Source organism: Symsagittifera roscoffensis, chromosome 9, assembly GCF_963678635.1.
Source record: "Symsagittifera roscoffensis chromosome 9, txSymRosc1.1, whole genome shotgun sequence".
Classification (NCBI taxonomy): domain Eukaryota; kingdom Metazoa; phylum Xenacoelomorpha; order Acoela; family Convolutidae; genus Symsagittifera; species Symsagittifera roscoffensis.
In genome coordinates, this window is record NC_087070.1 from 28,329,374 (window position 1) to 28,345,856 (window position 16,483).

Below are 16,483 nucleotides of genomic sequence, written 5' to 3' on the forward strand. Positions count from 1 at the left end.
TAAACCCCCTTCCCCACAAGTCTACCAATATATAATCCTCCCAGATTAAACCATAAAATGGGGTGGGGGGGGGGGGCGAATGGTAGTTGTGATAAGGGTGAGAAGGGTGTGATATGTAACACTTTATGAAACGTAACATGAAGCAATAGCACTAAATATAAATAGGGTATGAGTTGGAAATTTCATGAGAAACCTCTCGAAAAAATCCATTATAAATGCTAATAATCAATTATAATGGATTATATTGGCAGAAAGAATACTTGGATAATAAACCATTTTTAATGGATTATAATCAGTTATAATGGATTAAATTGACATAAAAAAAAAACATTTTAGGATTATAAGTCATTTTTAATGAATTATAATCAATAATTTTGTAATTTTATAGATACTGACCTTATTATGACAAAATAATTGATTATGATCCATTGGCTTCCGATGCGGGTAGGGATTCAACCCCCTTTCGCCCTCAAAGATTCGACCCCTGCCGATCCATAGGGTCCATCCTTTGTACTATTTTGATTCATCCATTTTTGATGACGGACCCTATAAATTTCTAAAGGCGCCCTAAAAATTTTCTAATTTTTTTATGATGTAACTTTGAGAAGGGAGCGCGCACCAAAAGAAAACGCAATTTTTTTGTCACAATTTTCCAAAAACTGCCTAAAAACCCCTTTTTTGGCTTGTTTTTTCAAAATTTTACTGCGGCGTACTAAGTTTGGCCAAAAAAGAGTTTTTTATTACTTTGGGAGAGCTCGGAAAATCAATAAGGTCGACAAATTTTTCCGAAATTTTTTGAAAAATTCTCCCCCGAGAAAACCCTGGACCCGCCCCTGATCATCTGTTAGCTTTTTTTAAACCGCGAGGTAAGCAAGAAGTTTGAACTTTGAAAGTATTGAAACTCCAATCAAAGGAAATTAATTAGCCTTATTTGCCAATAATCCATTTATAGAAATAATATCAAGTCATTTCCGCCAATTAATTGTATTTAACTGATCGTAATTAATATTAAAGTTATTTATTTTTTGTCAACTGAATTTGACCAAAAAAAAACAAAAGAAACGAACCACTTGCATTTTTTTGATGATTATTGACTATTGACAAAGAAGGCTAATTAATGGCGCTGATGAAAGCTTCCATACTTTGCAATATATTGAATACCTCGCGGTTACTAAACTGATGTAACAAGTAAATGACAAACAAGACAGCCTATCAATAACAATAAGTGGCCATCAATCGACTTTTCGTAAGACCTTCTTTACATAGCTTTTCAATTTTTTATCCAGAAAAATGATACTTTTTGCGCTATGTTTTTTAATAAGCATATTTTTCACAAAGTTTTTTAATCAGACTGAATTGACTTTTCAATAAACCGTTTTCAATGGAAATTTCAAGGGACATCACTTGTATATACATCACTACCCGCGCTCAGTAAAATAGAAAATAATAGATTATATTAAAATTATTATTGCAATTTTAACAAAATTATAATTAATTATAGGCGCCAAATTTAGATGTTTAAACGATTTATAATTCATTATAATGATAAAACTTTTCGTGACATTTGATTGTAATTTTTCCGAAAATCTCCGATATCTCTTAAATTATCTTATTATTCATTATAATCTCTGAAATAAAGATGTATTGTCACTCTTTGGTTCATCTGAACACAAAGAGTTACACCACCAAACAAAAGTTTCATAGAGATCCCTTCATATTAGTTGAAAGAATCGCGCGGTAGGTGAAATATAACTCTGCTATATAAGTCATGAAACTAAAGCAGTGTACTGATTTTTTAGGGGTCAAAAAAACTTAAAATGTAAATCATGAAACAATTATAATCAAGAAGAAATTAAAAAATAAAAACGTTGAAAATTTGAAATGATCCGAAAACTGTTAAAACAATTTTCCCATTTTCACATAAGCCAACTTCTATGAAAAGCATAAAATATAAGCAATTCATGTAACGGTCGAAAACAAAATGGGCAAACAAAAAAGATTATAATAAATTATAATGGATATTTCTGCAGAACAAATAAATTAGAAATTCGGATGAAAATAATTGATTATAATCGATTATTATCTAATGTAATTGATTTTATTTGATTTCAAAAAGAGAGCTTATATTCAATTTTTAATTGATAAAAATCAATTTTTTCTCAATTATTGTACGACTGTTACTAAAATCATGTTATAATCGATTCTTAACGCTTGAAAATGGATGCGGGTACCCAGGTCATAATCTGTGAGTTCTTTTCAAGAAGTAATGGATGTTTCCAAAGTGCCAAATTGGATTAATTACACTGCGCATTAATCCAGCTCAGAATTTGTTCCGAATCTTTTTTTAAATAACAAAGTAGTGCGCAAAAATATGCTACAATAACTCGCGTTTAAACGCTCTAATTTAAAAAAGAAAAAACTCGGAACAATAAAAACATTTTCGACTTTCACTTTCTAACAACTCGATTTGTCTTCAGAATCCTTTTATACACCTTAAAAGAGAGAAAGAGCGATCAGGACCTCGCCTTGATACAAGTTGTCTTTTTTGGCCTTTTGAAGAAAAAGTGAGATATTTGTGTGTTTTTTCCTTATGAGAGAATTTGAATTTTTAACTTAGTTTTGAACGAATTCTTTTATGGAAATTTTTTGGAGAATTTTTATTAAAATCTATTGCAGAGAGCTTAAGTGGCAGTCGTTACATGTAAGACTTTGTCCCATAAACAAAGTGTTTTTTAAAAGTGAATGCAAAAAAAAATCCTGGTGGAAAGGAGCAAGTAAAGCAAAAGTTTCAATCAAACCTAGTCAACTTTTCAAAAATATGAAGTCTAAAAAGTTGCAAGAAAACTTTTTGTATTGCAAAAAAAATATTGGATTTTTTCTGCTATGCGGTTTGAAAAAACTTAAGTTAAGTAAGAGTGCTCATTTATCAAGGCAAAGCCTTGCATATTCAGGCTGCATTTAAGGCCAATTGAAATTTTTTTTGATGAATAACTGACAGAAAAATTGAAAAAAGAAAAAATTTTTCCTTTTCTGTTTAATTAATCCCATTGCACGCATTGTAAAACACTAAGGGTGTGTTTAGTGTCTAATATTGTGATACTAGAAATAAATTGCTGGCCTCAATTCATATTGGAACGCATTTTTTTGCTTCATACGCGTATTATTAGTAAGCAATGTATCGCACTTTAATTATCCCAAATTGGCCAAACTAGCAATTTTCAAACGCCCATAACTTTTTTTAAAAAAGTTTTCAATTTTGAGCGTAGGATAACAATATCTCTCAGATGGTATGAAAAATTCCGTCAGAAACGCTTAGTTGACAAGTCGAAAATTGACTGAATAAAAACCCAAGGCTGCTCCTATATCAAGGCAAAGCCCTGAATGCTTCGATTGCCCCGTACTCTATCGATAATTTTTTGGGAAAATAATAGATTGAAAAAAAATTTCGTACAATATCAAAAATGAACTTTAAAAATTCGAGTCGTACAAACATAATAGTATCGCTTAGCTAGCCTCAATTCAATTTGGACCGATTTTGTGACGCGGAATAATTCGTCACGCATAATTATTTTGCGTTACGCTTTCGCGATTATGGATAAAAAATCAAAACGCGCATAAATTAGTCAAGAGCATGGTGAAATTGTCAATTTTCAAATTGGCAATTTTCAAAAAAAAATGATCATGGGTAGAATATTTTTTAAAATTTGATTTTAGGGAGTTGATATCTTCAACTGAGCATAAAAAATTTTTGTTGAAGAGATTATTTCGATCGCCTAAAATTGACTGAATAACAAAACCAGACCAAGCATAAACATTCCCCGCTTTCCTCTGCAAAATTTATTTTCAATCAATTAAACTCAAGCACTATAGTTCGATGTCGAAAACTTCAAAAAGATCAATTTTTTGCTGTGTTACAGGAAAAATCAGAGAAACAAAGTTGATATATGTGAATCCAGTAACAGAGAAATTCAGCAGACGCAAAAATTGCATCAACTGCTTGCTGACGCTTAAATTTACTATAAATCAATATTCAGGCAAACTGAACAAGCTCACGGTGGGCTCTTTCAGCAAAATCATCCTCCAACTTTTATGTAAAATACAAAATTTTTATGTTAGTAAATTGTGCATTCGTTAACGCTATATTTGAATCAGTTAGTCTCAATTCAATTTATATTTAGTTCTTTTAAACCATCTTCTCCAATTTTCGAACGCATACATCTTAGGTGAATTTTTTTCTAATTTTCAGCTCAGGACAATATCTTTGAAAGAAAAATTCTGCCGAAATTAAATTTATTAAAAATGTGAAATTTGTCTGGGTAATGAGCAATCCAAACACAATTTATCTCTTATCTTATTCATTGCTTTAACACTAAAGCGCATAAAATGTAATCACAAAAAGGAACCGTCATTACGAGGCAAAACTGTACACTGGTTAAGTGCACAATTTGCTGTCTCTGGATTACTATGATCAATAGACTAGTCCTTAAACATGTTTTAAAAAGCAAGTAAATTCCCTCTAGTAGTTCCGGATTCCGTCATTGTAATCTGATTCTGCAAAACTAATAAAAATTGTAAGGCTGTAAGTGGATTACAAGCCTAACAAGCAAATTCCGCAAATAAAAGCAGATTCCGTAAAATTGTAGTTTGTAATGTAACGAACATATTTTTGCTTGGGGATTACACAGAATGGTTCGGTTCCGCTAATTTTTTTGCGGATTCTTGCCTGTTTTGGAGCAATTTTGAGAAAAGCAGTGATTTAACTTTTTTTCGTGGAATCCAAAACAGCAAAGAAGATCGAAGAAAAAGTAGCACTGTTGTTGCTCTGTTGCGGAATCCGCTTGCAAGTAAAAAAATATACAGTTTGGCCTGGTAATGATTGTTATCGATTGATGTTTTGATAAGGAGGTGGAGTCAATTATTGTTTTTACGGCTCAACGGTGATATCAAACCAGGTCCAGTACAATTTTGCTAGCACCCGAATTAGGTAAAATTAGTAGAATTGGCTGGTCGAGCAGAAATGTTTATAAAGCAGCAGAGATAAAGAGAGAGAGAGAGAGAGAGAGAGAGAGATAGAGAGAGAGAGATAGAGAGAGAGAGAGAGAGAGAGAGACGGGGAAAGAGAGAGATAGAGAGAGAGAATAAGGCAAAAGTGAGAGAATGAGAGATATAGAGTGAAAGCGAGAAAGAGAGAAAGAAAGAAAAAAAGAAAGAAAGAAAGAAAGAAAGAAAAGAAAGAAAGGGAGAGACAGAGAGAGCGAGAGAGAGAGAGAGCAGAAAATGATTAAGGAGCAGAGTTAAGAAAGTTGGGTACGTTTAGGAAGAACGCGGCAACTCGCAACTAAAGACAAATCGTAACAAAAGGCAACTCGCAACTAAATACAGCTCGTAACAAAGGCAACTCGCAAAATTTAAGGAAAGCATCAACTCAATTTTTAATGGGAGAATTCCGGCTTAAGACTCTATGTGGCTCCGATAGGCTCAAATTTTGTATAGAACCCTACCGCTGAGCGAGCTCGCATCAGATTCATGCGACTGCGGTGGTGAGTATATTGCGAGTTGTCTTTTATTGCAAGTTGTCTTTTATTGCGAGTTTTTTATTGCCAGTTGTCTTTTGATGCAAGTTGTCGAATTATAGTTTTTTGGTTATACTTCTATATAAAAAACCTCTTAATTGGAACAAGGATAGCTGGTTACTATGCAAGTAGCACAAAATGTCCCGACCACAATCTTAAAAAATACAACAAAGTTTTTCAAACTATTTTCGTTTTTTTTCAGCTCGGTGTGATATAAGGAGCTAAACCAAAAGCTGGAGATTGGGTATATTTAATAGTCATTATAAAAATGCAAGATGAAAAACAATTTTTATTGAAAAAAGACTAGAAAAACTAAAATAAATTCAATTAAAAATTTTCGAAAATTTTTTCAAGTTTTTTTGCAGTTTTTGAACGTTACTCAAGTAAAACCTAAACTTTGCAATTTAAATAATGCTATTATAAGCTCTCAATTCCACCTAAAGTATATCACTCCCCATTTTGACTACTGATGTACTTCCGACGACTCCGCTTCACCCATGCATTTTCCATAATGAACTTACTTTACCAATGGACCATTTTCTGAATTTTGCTAACAAAGGTTTTCTTGATATCTAGTAGCGTACAAATTCAAGGAAGAGAAAAAATAAAACTAATCTCAAATTTAGGAAATTGGACCCGCAATTATAACTCCACCAAGAACTTTCAAAAAGATTTTTATTTTGATAATAGCTTTGAAAAACACATCAATTAAATAACGGTAAAAATTTAGAATCTTTAGAAAATTTGAATATGTCAAACTTTGATTAAAAAAACTCAGCAAAACGTTTAAAGAGAATTTTGCAAAAACATTTCCGTGGAGAATAAGCAGAAAATAGAAAATGGTCAAAAAAAAACAAAAACTTGTGCATTCTTCCTCGGATGCATTACAACGGAACTTTGAATGCGATTAATCCTTAAAATGATCCCTAGTGTAAACTTTGCCACGGCCTATTCCACAGTGAAAGTTGCAGATATTTTATAACACAGGCAGTTTTGTGGGATAAACTTATCCGTGAAGTTGGCGCAAAAACCGGAAAGTTTTGCTCTTTCCACAGATAGCTGAGAGCAAAACGTTGAATGGGAGTGAACTGATCTGCGAAATAAGCTTAAAAACATAGGAAAAAGTAAACAATACAATGAATGCATGGATTTAATTAAGAGAATGGGAGTTCCGCTCTTTCTTTTTTCCACTGTATACTTGAGTGGAAAATAAATCACTTTTTTCACTGGTCATTTTCCACCCATTACGACACATCATGGATATTTCACAAAGTAAATATAGTGTCAGGCGGATCTGGAAAGTGCGCACACAATCCCTGGAAGATTGGCCAGTTTTGTCTGAAAGATTCAATAAAAAATGAGCAATTCGGAGTGGAATTTATTGTTCCGACTTTCGTAACGAAAGTAACGGAATATTTGTGCTCTGGTGGGTTATCTTTTCTTCAGACAAATTTCGACTTTTTAAATAGCCATTTTGACGGAGTTTTTTTATATCATTCGAAAGCTATTGTTGTCTTGAGCTAAAAATTGAAAATATATTTCACCTGTTATGAGGGTTTAAAGATTGCAATTTTCGCCATTTTCACCAATTTGGGACAATTAACGCGCGATATAATTCGCGCAATTAACGCGTAAGCGGAGATTTAATCCGTCTTAGAAATCGTTCCAAATTGATTCAAGAAAGCTTATACGCCTTAATTGATTTGTTAATAGGAGCAATATTTATTACTTTGTACCTAATAAGGCGTGTGGGTGGATGTTAGCACAAAAAATCTCAAATTTTTTCAAGAAAATTTTTAATCTTGTTTTACTACATTTAAATTTTTCATGTTATTACTGCTCACTAGACATTAAAAGGCAGTCGGAACATTCCTGATACGGGTAGTCTTGTTCAGCTATAGAAGTTACAACTAGAAAAAATTTAACATTTTGAAGAAAACTTTGTTTTCAATCCGAAGAAACTATCGCGCTTTTTTTTCGGTCGCGCTTTTTATGTGCCTTTTTTTTCAATTGTACTTTGAAATGAAGTTGTGAGTGATTAATGATTGTGCTTTAGCTGATGAAGGTACTGATGATGATGTTCGCTGCATTCCTGGTGGCTAACTTTCCCTGGTTCCTCCTTGTCACTTTCGACTTCCAAGACAGAGTGTACCACGGGGTGAGGCGCAATCCGCCTAATTGCGTTATTTATAGCCTGCCGCGAGCAAAATTTGGATTTTTATTGCTAAAATCCAGTACCGGATTTGGGAGTGGGCTGACACCCTCTCTCAGGGGTTTGTCCCCCTGACCTTTGGTACTTTTTAAGACCTCAATTTTGGCTGGCTGGCCATAAATTTTTTCAAAAAGCGCCTTTGGCGACACTATATACTAATTTTGAGGCGAGAGTTTTTTCAAACGTTCGCCTGCGGCGCAAAAAATTGGACCAAAACAGGGTCTTTTTAGTGCTTTCGGAGACCTCGGAAAGTTAATTTTGTCAACCTAAAAAAAGTTGATAAAATTTTCAGCTTTTTTTGAAAATCCCTCTTAGAGAAAACCCGAAGTCAGCCCCTGCTAAAAACGTTGAGATTTGTTCATATAAAACAAACCAAATTCAATCGTCTTTTTTTACATCTATCATTGGTTGGTGCAGATTTTATTTGTTTCAGGTGTACTATGTGACCGTGTGGTTAGTGCACACTGCAACAACTCTCAATCCCCTCATCTATGCCGCCAAGTATCCTCAGTTTCAGAAGTGCTTCAAGCGCATTGCCAACTATTTATGCAGCTGCAAAGTATTCCAAATAACTAAAACACGATGAATTTATTGTTCCACTTTCGAACTTTTTGACCGGCCAATTTAAGTAAAGTCTTTTATCCCATCTGAAAATTATTGCCCTGATCTCAAAGCCAAAAAGAAATTTCATCTGTCATCATCTATTTTTAAGTTATGGGGGTTTGAAAATAGCCAATTTGGCCAATTGGGAACAATTAGCGCACGGTATGTCGTTCTATGTCGTAAACAACTTAAAATTTTTGAGTTTCATCAATTTGATCCTGCATTATATATAATGACAGGTATAATAATACCAAATAGATACAGTCTTCAAAAAATCAGGATACTTTGTTTTTATTTTGACTCACGGAAGTGAATTTTTTTTTTACAAATTCCGACTTTCAAGGAAAGTAACTCATTTTTTGCGCTCGGTGTGATTTTTTTTCTACTTTCAAAGAAAACGAAATATATATGCTCGTGGTGTTGTTTTTACTTGGTCTCAAACATTGGTACAGGAGTGAACTGATCTGCGAACTAAGCTTTAAAACATAGGAAAAAGTAAACAATACAATGAATGCATGGATTAAATTAAGAGAATGGGAGTTCCGCTCTTTCTTTTTTCCACTGGATACTTGAGCGGAAAATAAACACTTTTTTCACAGGTCATTTTCCACCCATTACGACATATCATGGATATTTCACAGAGTAAAGACGGTGTCAGGCGGATCTGGAAAGTGTGCACACAAGCCCTGGAAGATTGGCCAGTTTTGTCTGAAAGATTCAATAAAAAATGAGCAACTCGGAGTGGGATTTATTGTTCCGACTTTCGTAACGAAAGTAACGGAATATTTGTGCTCTGGTGGGTTATCTTTTTTTCAGACAAATTTCGACTTTTTAAATAGCCATTTTTGAAGGAATTTTTTTTTTCATACGAAAGCTATTGTTGTCCTGCCATTATGGCCAATTTGGGACAATTAACGCGCGATATATTTTGCGATATTAACGCGTAAGCGGAGATTTAATTCGTCTTAGAAATTGTTCCAAATCGGTTGAATGAAGCTTATACGCCATAATTGAGTTGTTACAAGGTGCGAAATTTATTGTTTTGTACTTTATATGGCGTGTGGGGGTATGATTTTTATCGAAAAATTTTCAAATTTTAGAAAAAAAAAATTTTCATTTATTTTATTTCATTCAATTTTTTTATTGTTTATGTTATTAATGCTCCATAAACGTTAAAAGGCAATTGGAACTTTCAGAGCTTCGCCCTGATACAAGCAGTCTTGTTAAAATTTTATGGTTGTTTGAAAAATGCTAATTTGGCCAATTTGGAATAATAGCTGGCACTATAATAGTTCATATAACACGCAAAAGCGAAGGATTAAATCGTTCCTTAATAAATAAACAAATTGCCACTTTTTAACTTGCCACTTTTTGCGTTGTTAACACCATATGAAAGGTATGTATGCCCTCAACTCAGATTCAAAGAAAAATTCACTGGTGATTATAGTTTGTTAGGGTCTGGTGGGTTGAAAATTAGCTAATTTGACCAAATTGGGACCAAGTAGCGTGCGATATGTATCGCTCTATAACGCGTCAGTGGTGAAATAATCGAGCATAGTAGAAAGCGTTCCAAATTGAACTGACTGAGGCAGGCTATATAGTCTCTTTGTTACGCAAATAAAATCTAGGGCAGGCTATTCAATGTAGGTTATGAGGCAGACTGTTTGAGGCAGGCTATTCGGTGTTTTTGTTAGTAATAAGCAAAAAAGCAAAATATAGCAATTTTTCATGGTGTGCGGAGGATGTTTTTTTCTAAATTTTATTTTTCTTAAGAAATTTTCAGCAGTTTTTTTAAACTGGAAAAATTCTCCATAAACGTTCACACGCAGTAAACATTCTAGAATCTGATATCGAATAGCTGTCGATTCAAAAATATTTAAAAAATTGAAAACTTTGAACTATATCAAACATCAAAAGTGAAAAAGGGAGGTTGAAGCAGCAAGCAAAATTAATACGAATAGCTTGCTTCATTCCAATTTGCTACAGTTACAAAAAGCTGAATAAATCGTGATGCATACGTAAAAAGCGTTACGCTTTCAGTATCATTGATAAAATCATCACAGCCCGCATAATTCATCCCAAAGCATGGCCAAACTGGCAATTTTCACCCCCACCCAGAATTTTACAAAAATAGTGCAAAACTCATTGAAACTAGATTCATAAACTTCAATGGTGCAATTGATTTTTTCGGTAATATCTATTATTTCGATCAACAAAAATCTACTGATTAAAAACTATTCCATACAAAAAGTTTCGCATTTCTCCGAACATTTATATATGAACGTACGAACAGCCTTGTAGCCTCATCGCAAACCACTAAGTGAAAGCAGGGTGAAACCCTGAATGCTCCGACTGCAGTTTAAGGCAAATTCGAACCTTTTTGGTTGAAAACTGGAAAAATATTAAAAAAAGAAAAACAAAAACAAACATTTTTTCCTCGTCTCCCTTAATTATATAAAGGAAGGGATGAATTTAGCGTCTCCTACCTTAAAATTAAAATTTGAAAAAATTCTTCCGTTCGTTTATGAATAAATAAGTGTGCCGCTCAATCCTGTGATAAGCACTCAATATATTGATCGACTACAATATAGCTGAGAAAAGTTACTGTCTTCTTATGTCTTTGATTGGCCAATACAAAGTGACCATTTTCCCAATATTGCAACTGTTTGACCAAATTTAAACGGAAAACAGAAATCTAGGATATAAATCGTTTTTGATTAAAAGGCATTCGTGTCAAAAGAAATAAAAAAGATGTGAACAAACAAAATTCCTCATATTTGAACGAGCTAGCCTGCCTCAATCATATGTATTCACAATTTGAAAAACACGTAGCTCTATTATCAAAAACACGCTCCTATGAAACAAATTTTTATTCGTCATGACAAACGAATAAAAATTTTTCCCTGGCATCTAAATGATTATCAAAAAAAAAACTCCCCTGCCATGGCAATGATATTATTTGATCCTGTAATCGATCCCCTGCCATGGCAAGGATATTATTTGATCCTGTAATCGATCCCCTGCCATGGCAATGATTTTCCTGTAATCGATGCCCTGCCATGGCAATGATAGTATGTAATCAAGTAATCAATACCTTGCTATGGCAATGACAGTCTATTTGATCCTGTAATCGATCCCTTGCCATGGCAAAGATAGTAGGTAATCCTGGCAATGATATTATAATACCCTGTGATAGATCACCTGCCATGGCAATGATATTATAATATCCTGCATTCGATCCCCTGCCATGGCACTGATAGTATGTGATCCTGTAATCAATCTATTGCCATGGCACTGATAGTATGTGATCCTGTAATCAATCTATTGCCATGGCAATGATAGTATGTGATCCTGTAACTGATCTACTGTCATGGCAATGATAGTTTGTGATCCTGTAACCGATCCACTGCCATGGCAACGATAGTATGTGATCCTGTAAATGATCCCCTGCCATGGCAATGATATTCCTGTAACCGATCCCCTGCCGCGGCGATGATAGTATGTGATCAAGTAATCAACACCTTGCTATGGCAATGACAGTATTTGATCCTGTAATCGATCCCTTGCCATGGCAAAGCTAGTAGGTAATCCTGGCAATGATTTTATAATACACTGTAATCGCTCCCCTGCCATGGCAATGATATTATAATATCCTGCATTCGATCCCCTGCCATGGCACTGATAGTAATTGATCCTGTAACCGGTCTACTGCAATGGCAACGATAGTATGTGATCCTGTAAATGATCCCCTGCCATGGCAATGATATTTCTGTAATCAATGCCCTGCCATGGCAATGATAGTATGTAATCAAGTAATCAATACCTTGCTATGGCAATAACAGTCTGTTTGATCCTGTAATCGATCGCTTGCCATGGCAAAGATAGTAGGTAATCCTGGCAATGATATTATAATACCCTGTAATAGATCACCTGCCATGGCAATGATATTATAATATCCTGCATTTGATCCCCTGCCATGGCACTGATAGTATGTGATCCTGTAATCAATCTATTGCCATGGCAATGATAGTATGTGATCCTGTAACTGATCTACTGCCATGGCAATGATAGTTTGTGATCCTGTAACCGATCCACTGCCATGGCAGCGATAGTATGTGATCCTGTAAATGATGCCCTGCCATGATCCCCTGCCAAAGAAATAAAAAAAGATGTGAACAAACAAAATTCCTCATATTTGAACGAGCTAGCCTGCCTCAATCATATGTATTCACAATTTGAAAAACACGTAGCTCTATTATCAAAAACACGCTCCTATGAAACAAATTTTTATTCGTCATGACAAACGAATAAAAATTTTTCCCTGGCATCTAAATGATTATCAAAAAAAATACTCCCCTGCCATGGCAATGATATTATTTGATCCTGTAATCGATCCCCTGCCATGGCAACGATATTATTTGATCCTGTAATCGATCCCCTGCCATGGCAATGATATTCCTGTAATCGATGCCCTGCCATGGCAATGATAGTATGTAATCAAGTAATCAATACCTTGCTATGGCAATGACAGTCTATTTGATCCTGTAATCGATCCCTTGCCATGGCAAAGATAGTAGGTAATCCTGGCAATGATATTATAATACTCTGTAATAAATCACCTGCCATGGCACTGATAGTATGTGATCCTGTAATCAATCTATTGCCATGGCACTGATAGTATGTGATCCTGTAATCAATCTATTGCCATGGCAATGATAGTATGTGATTCTGTAACTGATCTACTGCCATGGCAATGATAGTTTGTGATCCTGTAACCGATCCACTGCCATGGCAGCGATAGTATGTGATCCTGTAAAAGATCCCCTGCCATGGCAATGATATTCCTGTAACCGATCCCCTGCCATGGCGATGATAGTTTGTAATCAAGTAATCAATACCTTGCTATGGCAATGACAGTATTTGATCCTGTAATCGATCCCTTGCCATGGCAAAGCTAGTAGGTAATCCTGGCAATGGTTTTATAATACACTGTAATCAATCCCCTGCCATGGCAATGATATTATAATAACCTGTATTCGATCCCCTGTCATGGTAATGATAGTATGTGATCCTGTAATTGATCCCTGCCATGTCAACGAGATAATGTGATCCTGTATTCAATCTATTGCCATGATTGCGATGACAATGGTAGTATGTGATCCTGTAATTGCTCTGCCATGGCAAAAATAGTTTGTGATCCTGTAACCGATTCCCCCCTGCCACGGCAACGATAGTATGTGATCCTGTAAATGATCCCCTGCCAAGGCAATGACATTATGTGATCCAGTAAATGATCCCCTGCCATGGCAATGATAGTATGTGATCAAGTAATCGATACCTTGCTATAGAAACGACAGTATTTGATCCTGTATTCGGTCTCCTGCTATGGCAATGATAGTATGTGATCCTGTTTTTGATCTTCTGCTATGGCAACTATATTATTTGATCCTGTAATTGATCCCCTGCCTTGGCAATGATATTATGTGGTCTTGTAACCGATCCCCTGCCATGGCAATGATAGTATGTGAACCTGTAATCGACACCCTGCTAAGACAATGATAGTATGTGATCCTGTAATCAATCTCCTGGCATGGCATTGATAGTATGGGATCCTGTAACCGATCCCCTGCCATGGCAATAATAGTATGTGATCCTGTTATCGCTCCCTTGCCCTGGCAATGATATTAAGTGATCCTGTAATCGATCCCCTGCCTTGGCAATGATTTTATGTAGTCTTGTAACCGATCCCTGCCATGGCAATGATTATTTGTGATCCTGTAATCGACACCATGCTAAGGCAATGATAGTATGTGATCCTGTAATCGATCCCCTGCCATGGCATTGATAGTATGTGATCAAGTAATCGATACCTTGCTATGGCAATGACGGTATTTGATCCTGTAATCAATCCCAAGCTATGGCAAACGTAGTAGGTAATCCTGGCAATGATATTATAATATCCTGTATTCGATCCCTTGCCATGGCATTGATAGTATGTGGTCCTGTAATCGAACCCCTGCCATGGCAATGATAGTATGTGATCCTGTAATAGGTCCCCTGCCTTGTCAACGATATTATGTGATCCTGTAATCAATCTATTGCCATGGCAATGATAGTATGTGATCCTGTAACTGATCTCCTGCCATGGCAATGACAGTTTGTGATTCTGTAATCGATCCCCTGCCATGGCAACGATAGTATGATTTCCTGTAAATGATCCCCTGCTATGGCAATGATATTCCTGTAATCGATCCCCTGCGATGGCAATGATAGTATGTGATCGAGTAATCGATACCTTGCAAGGGCAATGACAGTTTTTGATCCTGAACTCCGTCCCCAGCCATGGCAATGATAGTATGTGATCCTGTAATCAATCCCCTGCCATGGCAATGATATTATGTGATCCTGTAATTGATCCCCTGCCTTGGCAATGATATTATGCGGTCTTCTAACCAGTCCCCTGCCATGGCAATGATAATTTGTGATCCTGTAATCAACCCCATGCTAATGAAATGATAGTATGTGATCCTGTAATCAATCCCCTGCCATAGCAATGATAGTATAAGCTCCTTTAATCAATCCCTTGCCATGACAAGGATATTATGTGGTCTTATAACCAATCCCTGCCGTGGCAATGATAATTTGTGATCCTGTAATCGACACCATGCTAAGGCAATGATAGTATGTGATCCTGTAATCGATCCCCTGCCATGGCATTGATAGTTTAAAATTGTGTAATCGATACTCTGCCATGGCAATGATAGTATGTGATTGTGTAAAAGATCCCCTGCCAATGCAATGATATTCCTGTAATCGATCCCCTGCCATGGCAATGATAGTATGTGATCGAGTAATCGATACCTTGCTAAGGCAATGACAGTATTTGATCCGGTAATCCGTCCCCAGCCATGGCAAAGATAGTATGCGATCCTGTCATTGATCCCCTGCCATGGCAATGATTTTATGTGATCCTGTAATCAATTCCCTGCCCTGGCAATGATATTATGTGATCCTGTAATCGATCCCCTGCCACGCCATTGAATATATGTGATCATTTGATCAATACCGTGCAATGACAATGACAGTATTTGATCCTGTAATCGGTCCCCTGCCATTGCATTGATATTATGTGGTTCTGTAATTGATCCCCTGCCATGGCAATGATATTATGTGATCCTGTAATTGATCCCCTGCCATGAAAATGATATTATGTGATCCTGTAATCGTCCCCTGCCACAGCAAGGATAGTATGTGATCCCGTAATTGATCCCTTGCGATGGGAACAATATTATTTGATCCTGTTACCAATCCCCTGCCATGGAAATTATAGTATGTGATCTTTTAGATGATGCCCTGTCATGGCAATGATATTATGTGATCCTGTAGAGGATCCCCTGCCATGGAAATGATATTATAATATCCTGTAACCGATCCCCTGCCATGGCAATGATAGTATGTGATCCTGTAATCGATTCCCTTTCATAGCAAGAAAATTATGTGATCCTGTTACCGATACCCTGCCATTACAATGACAGTATGTGCTACTGTAATCGATCCTTTGTCATGGCAATGATAGTATGTGATCCTGTCAATGATCCCCCGCCATAGCAATGATAGTAGGTCGTCCTGTAATCAATCACTTCTATGACAATGACAGTATGTGATTCTGTAATCGATCCCTTGCCATGGCAATGATAGTAGGTGATCCTGTAACCGACACTCTGCCATCGCAAAGATAATATGTGATCCTGTAATCGATCCCCTGCCATTGCAAGGATAGTGTGTGATCCTGTTATCAATCCCCTGCTATGAATTTGACAGTAGGTGATCCTGTAATCGATCCCCCGCCATGGCAAAAAAAGTATGTGATCTTCCAACTAATCGATCCCCTGCCATGACAAGGGTAAAATTTGATCCTGTATTTGATCCTCTGCATGGCAAGGATAGTATGTGATCAAGTATTCGATCCCTTGCTAACGCAATGACAGTGTGTGATCCTGTAATCGATTCCCTGCCATGGCATTGATATTAAGTGATTATGTAATCGATCCCCTGCAATGGCAATGAAAGTATGTGATCAAGTAATCGATACCTT

At 36.0% G+C, this 16,483-nt stretch overlaps 1 protein-coding gene across 1 annotated transcript in view; it reads left to right on the forward strand.

Moving 5' to 3' along the window:
• The window catches only part of LOC134854805 (trace amine-associated receptor 9-like), a 55,404-nt gene extending 47,006 nt beyond the window's left edge, over window positions 1-8,398 (forward strand). Inside the window, exons 7-8 of the mRNA XM_063871161.1 lie at window positions 7,630-7,731; window positions 8,219-8,398. Of these exons, the coding sequence (XP_063727231.1) occupies window positions 7,630-7,731; window positions 8,219-8,371 (255 nt within the window). The 3' untranslated portion in view covers window positions 8,372-8,398. The remainder of the gene's footprint in view (window positions 1-7,629; window positions 7,732-8,218) is intronic.
• Window positions 8,399-16,483: the final 8,085 nt, after the last annotated feature.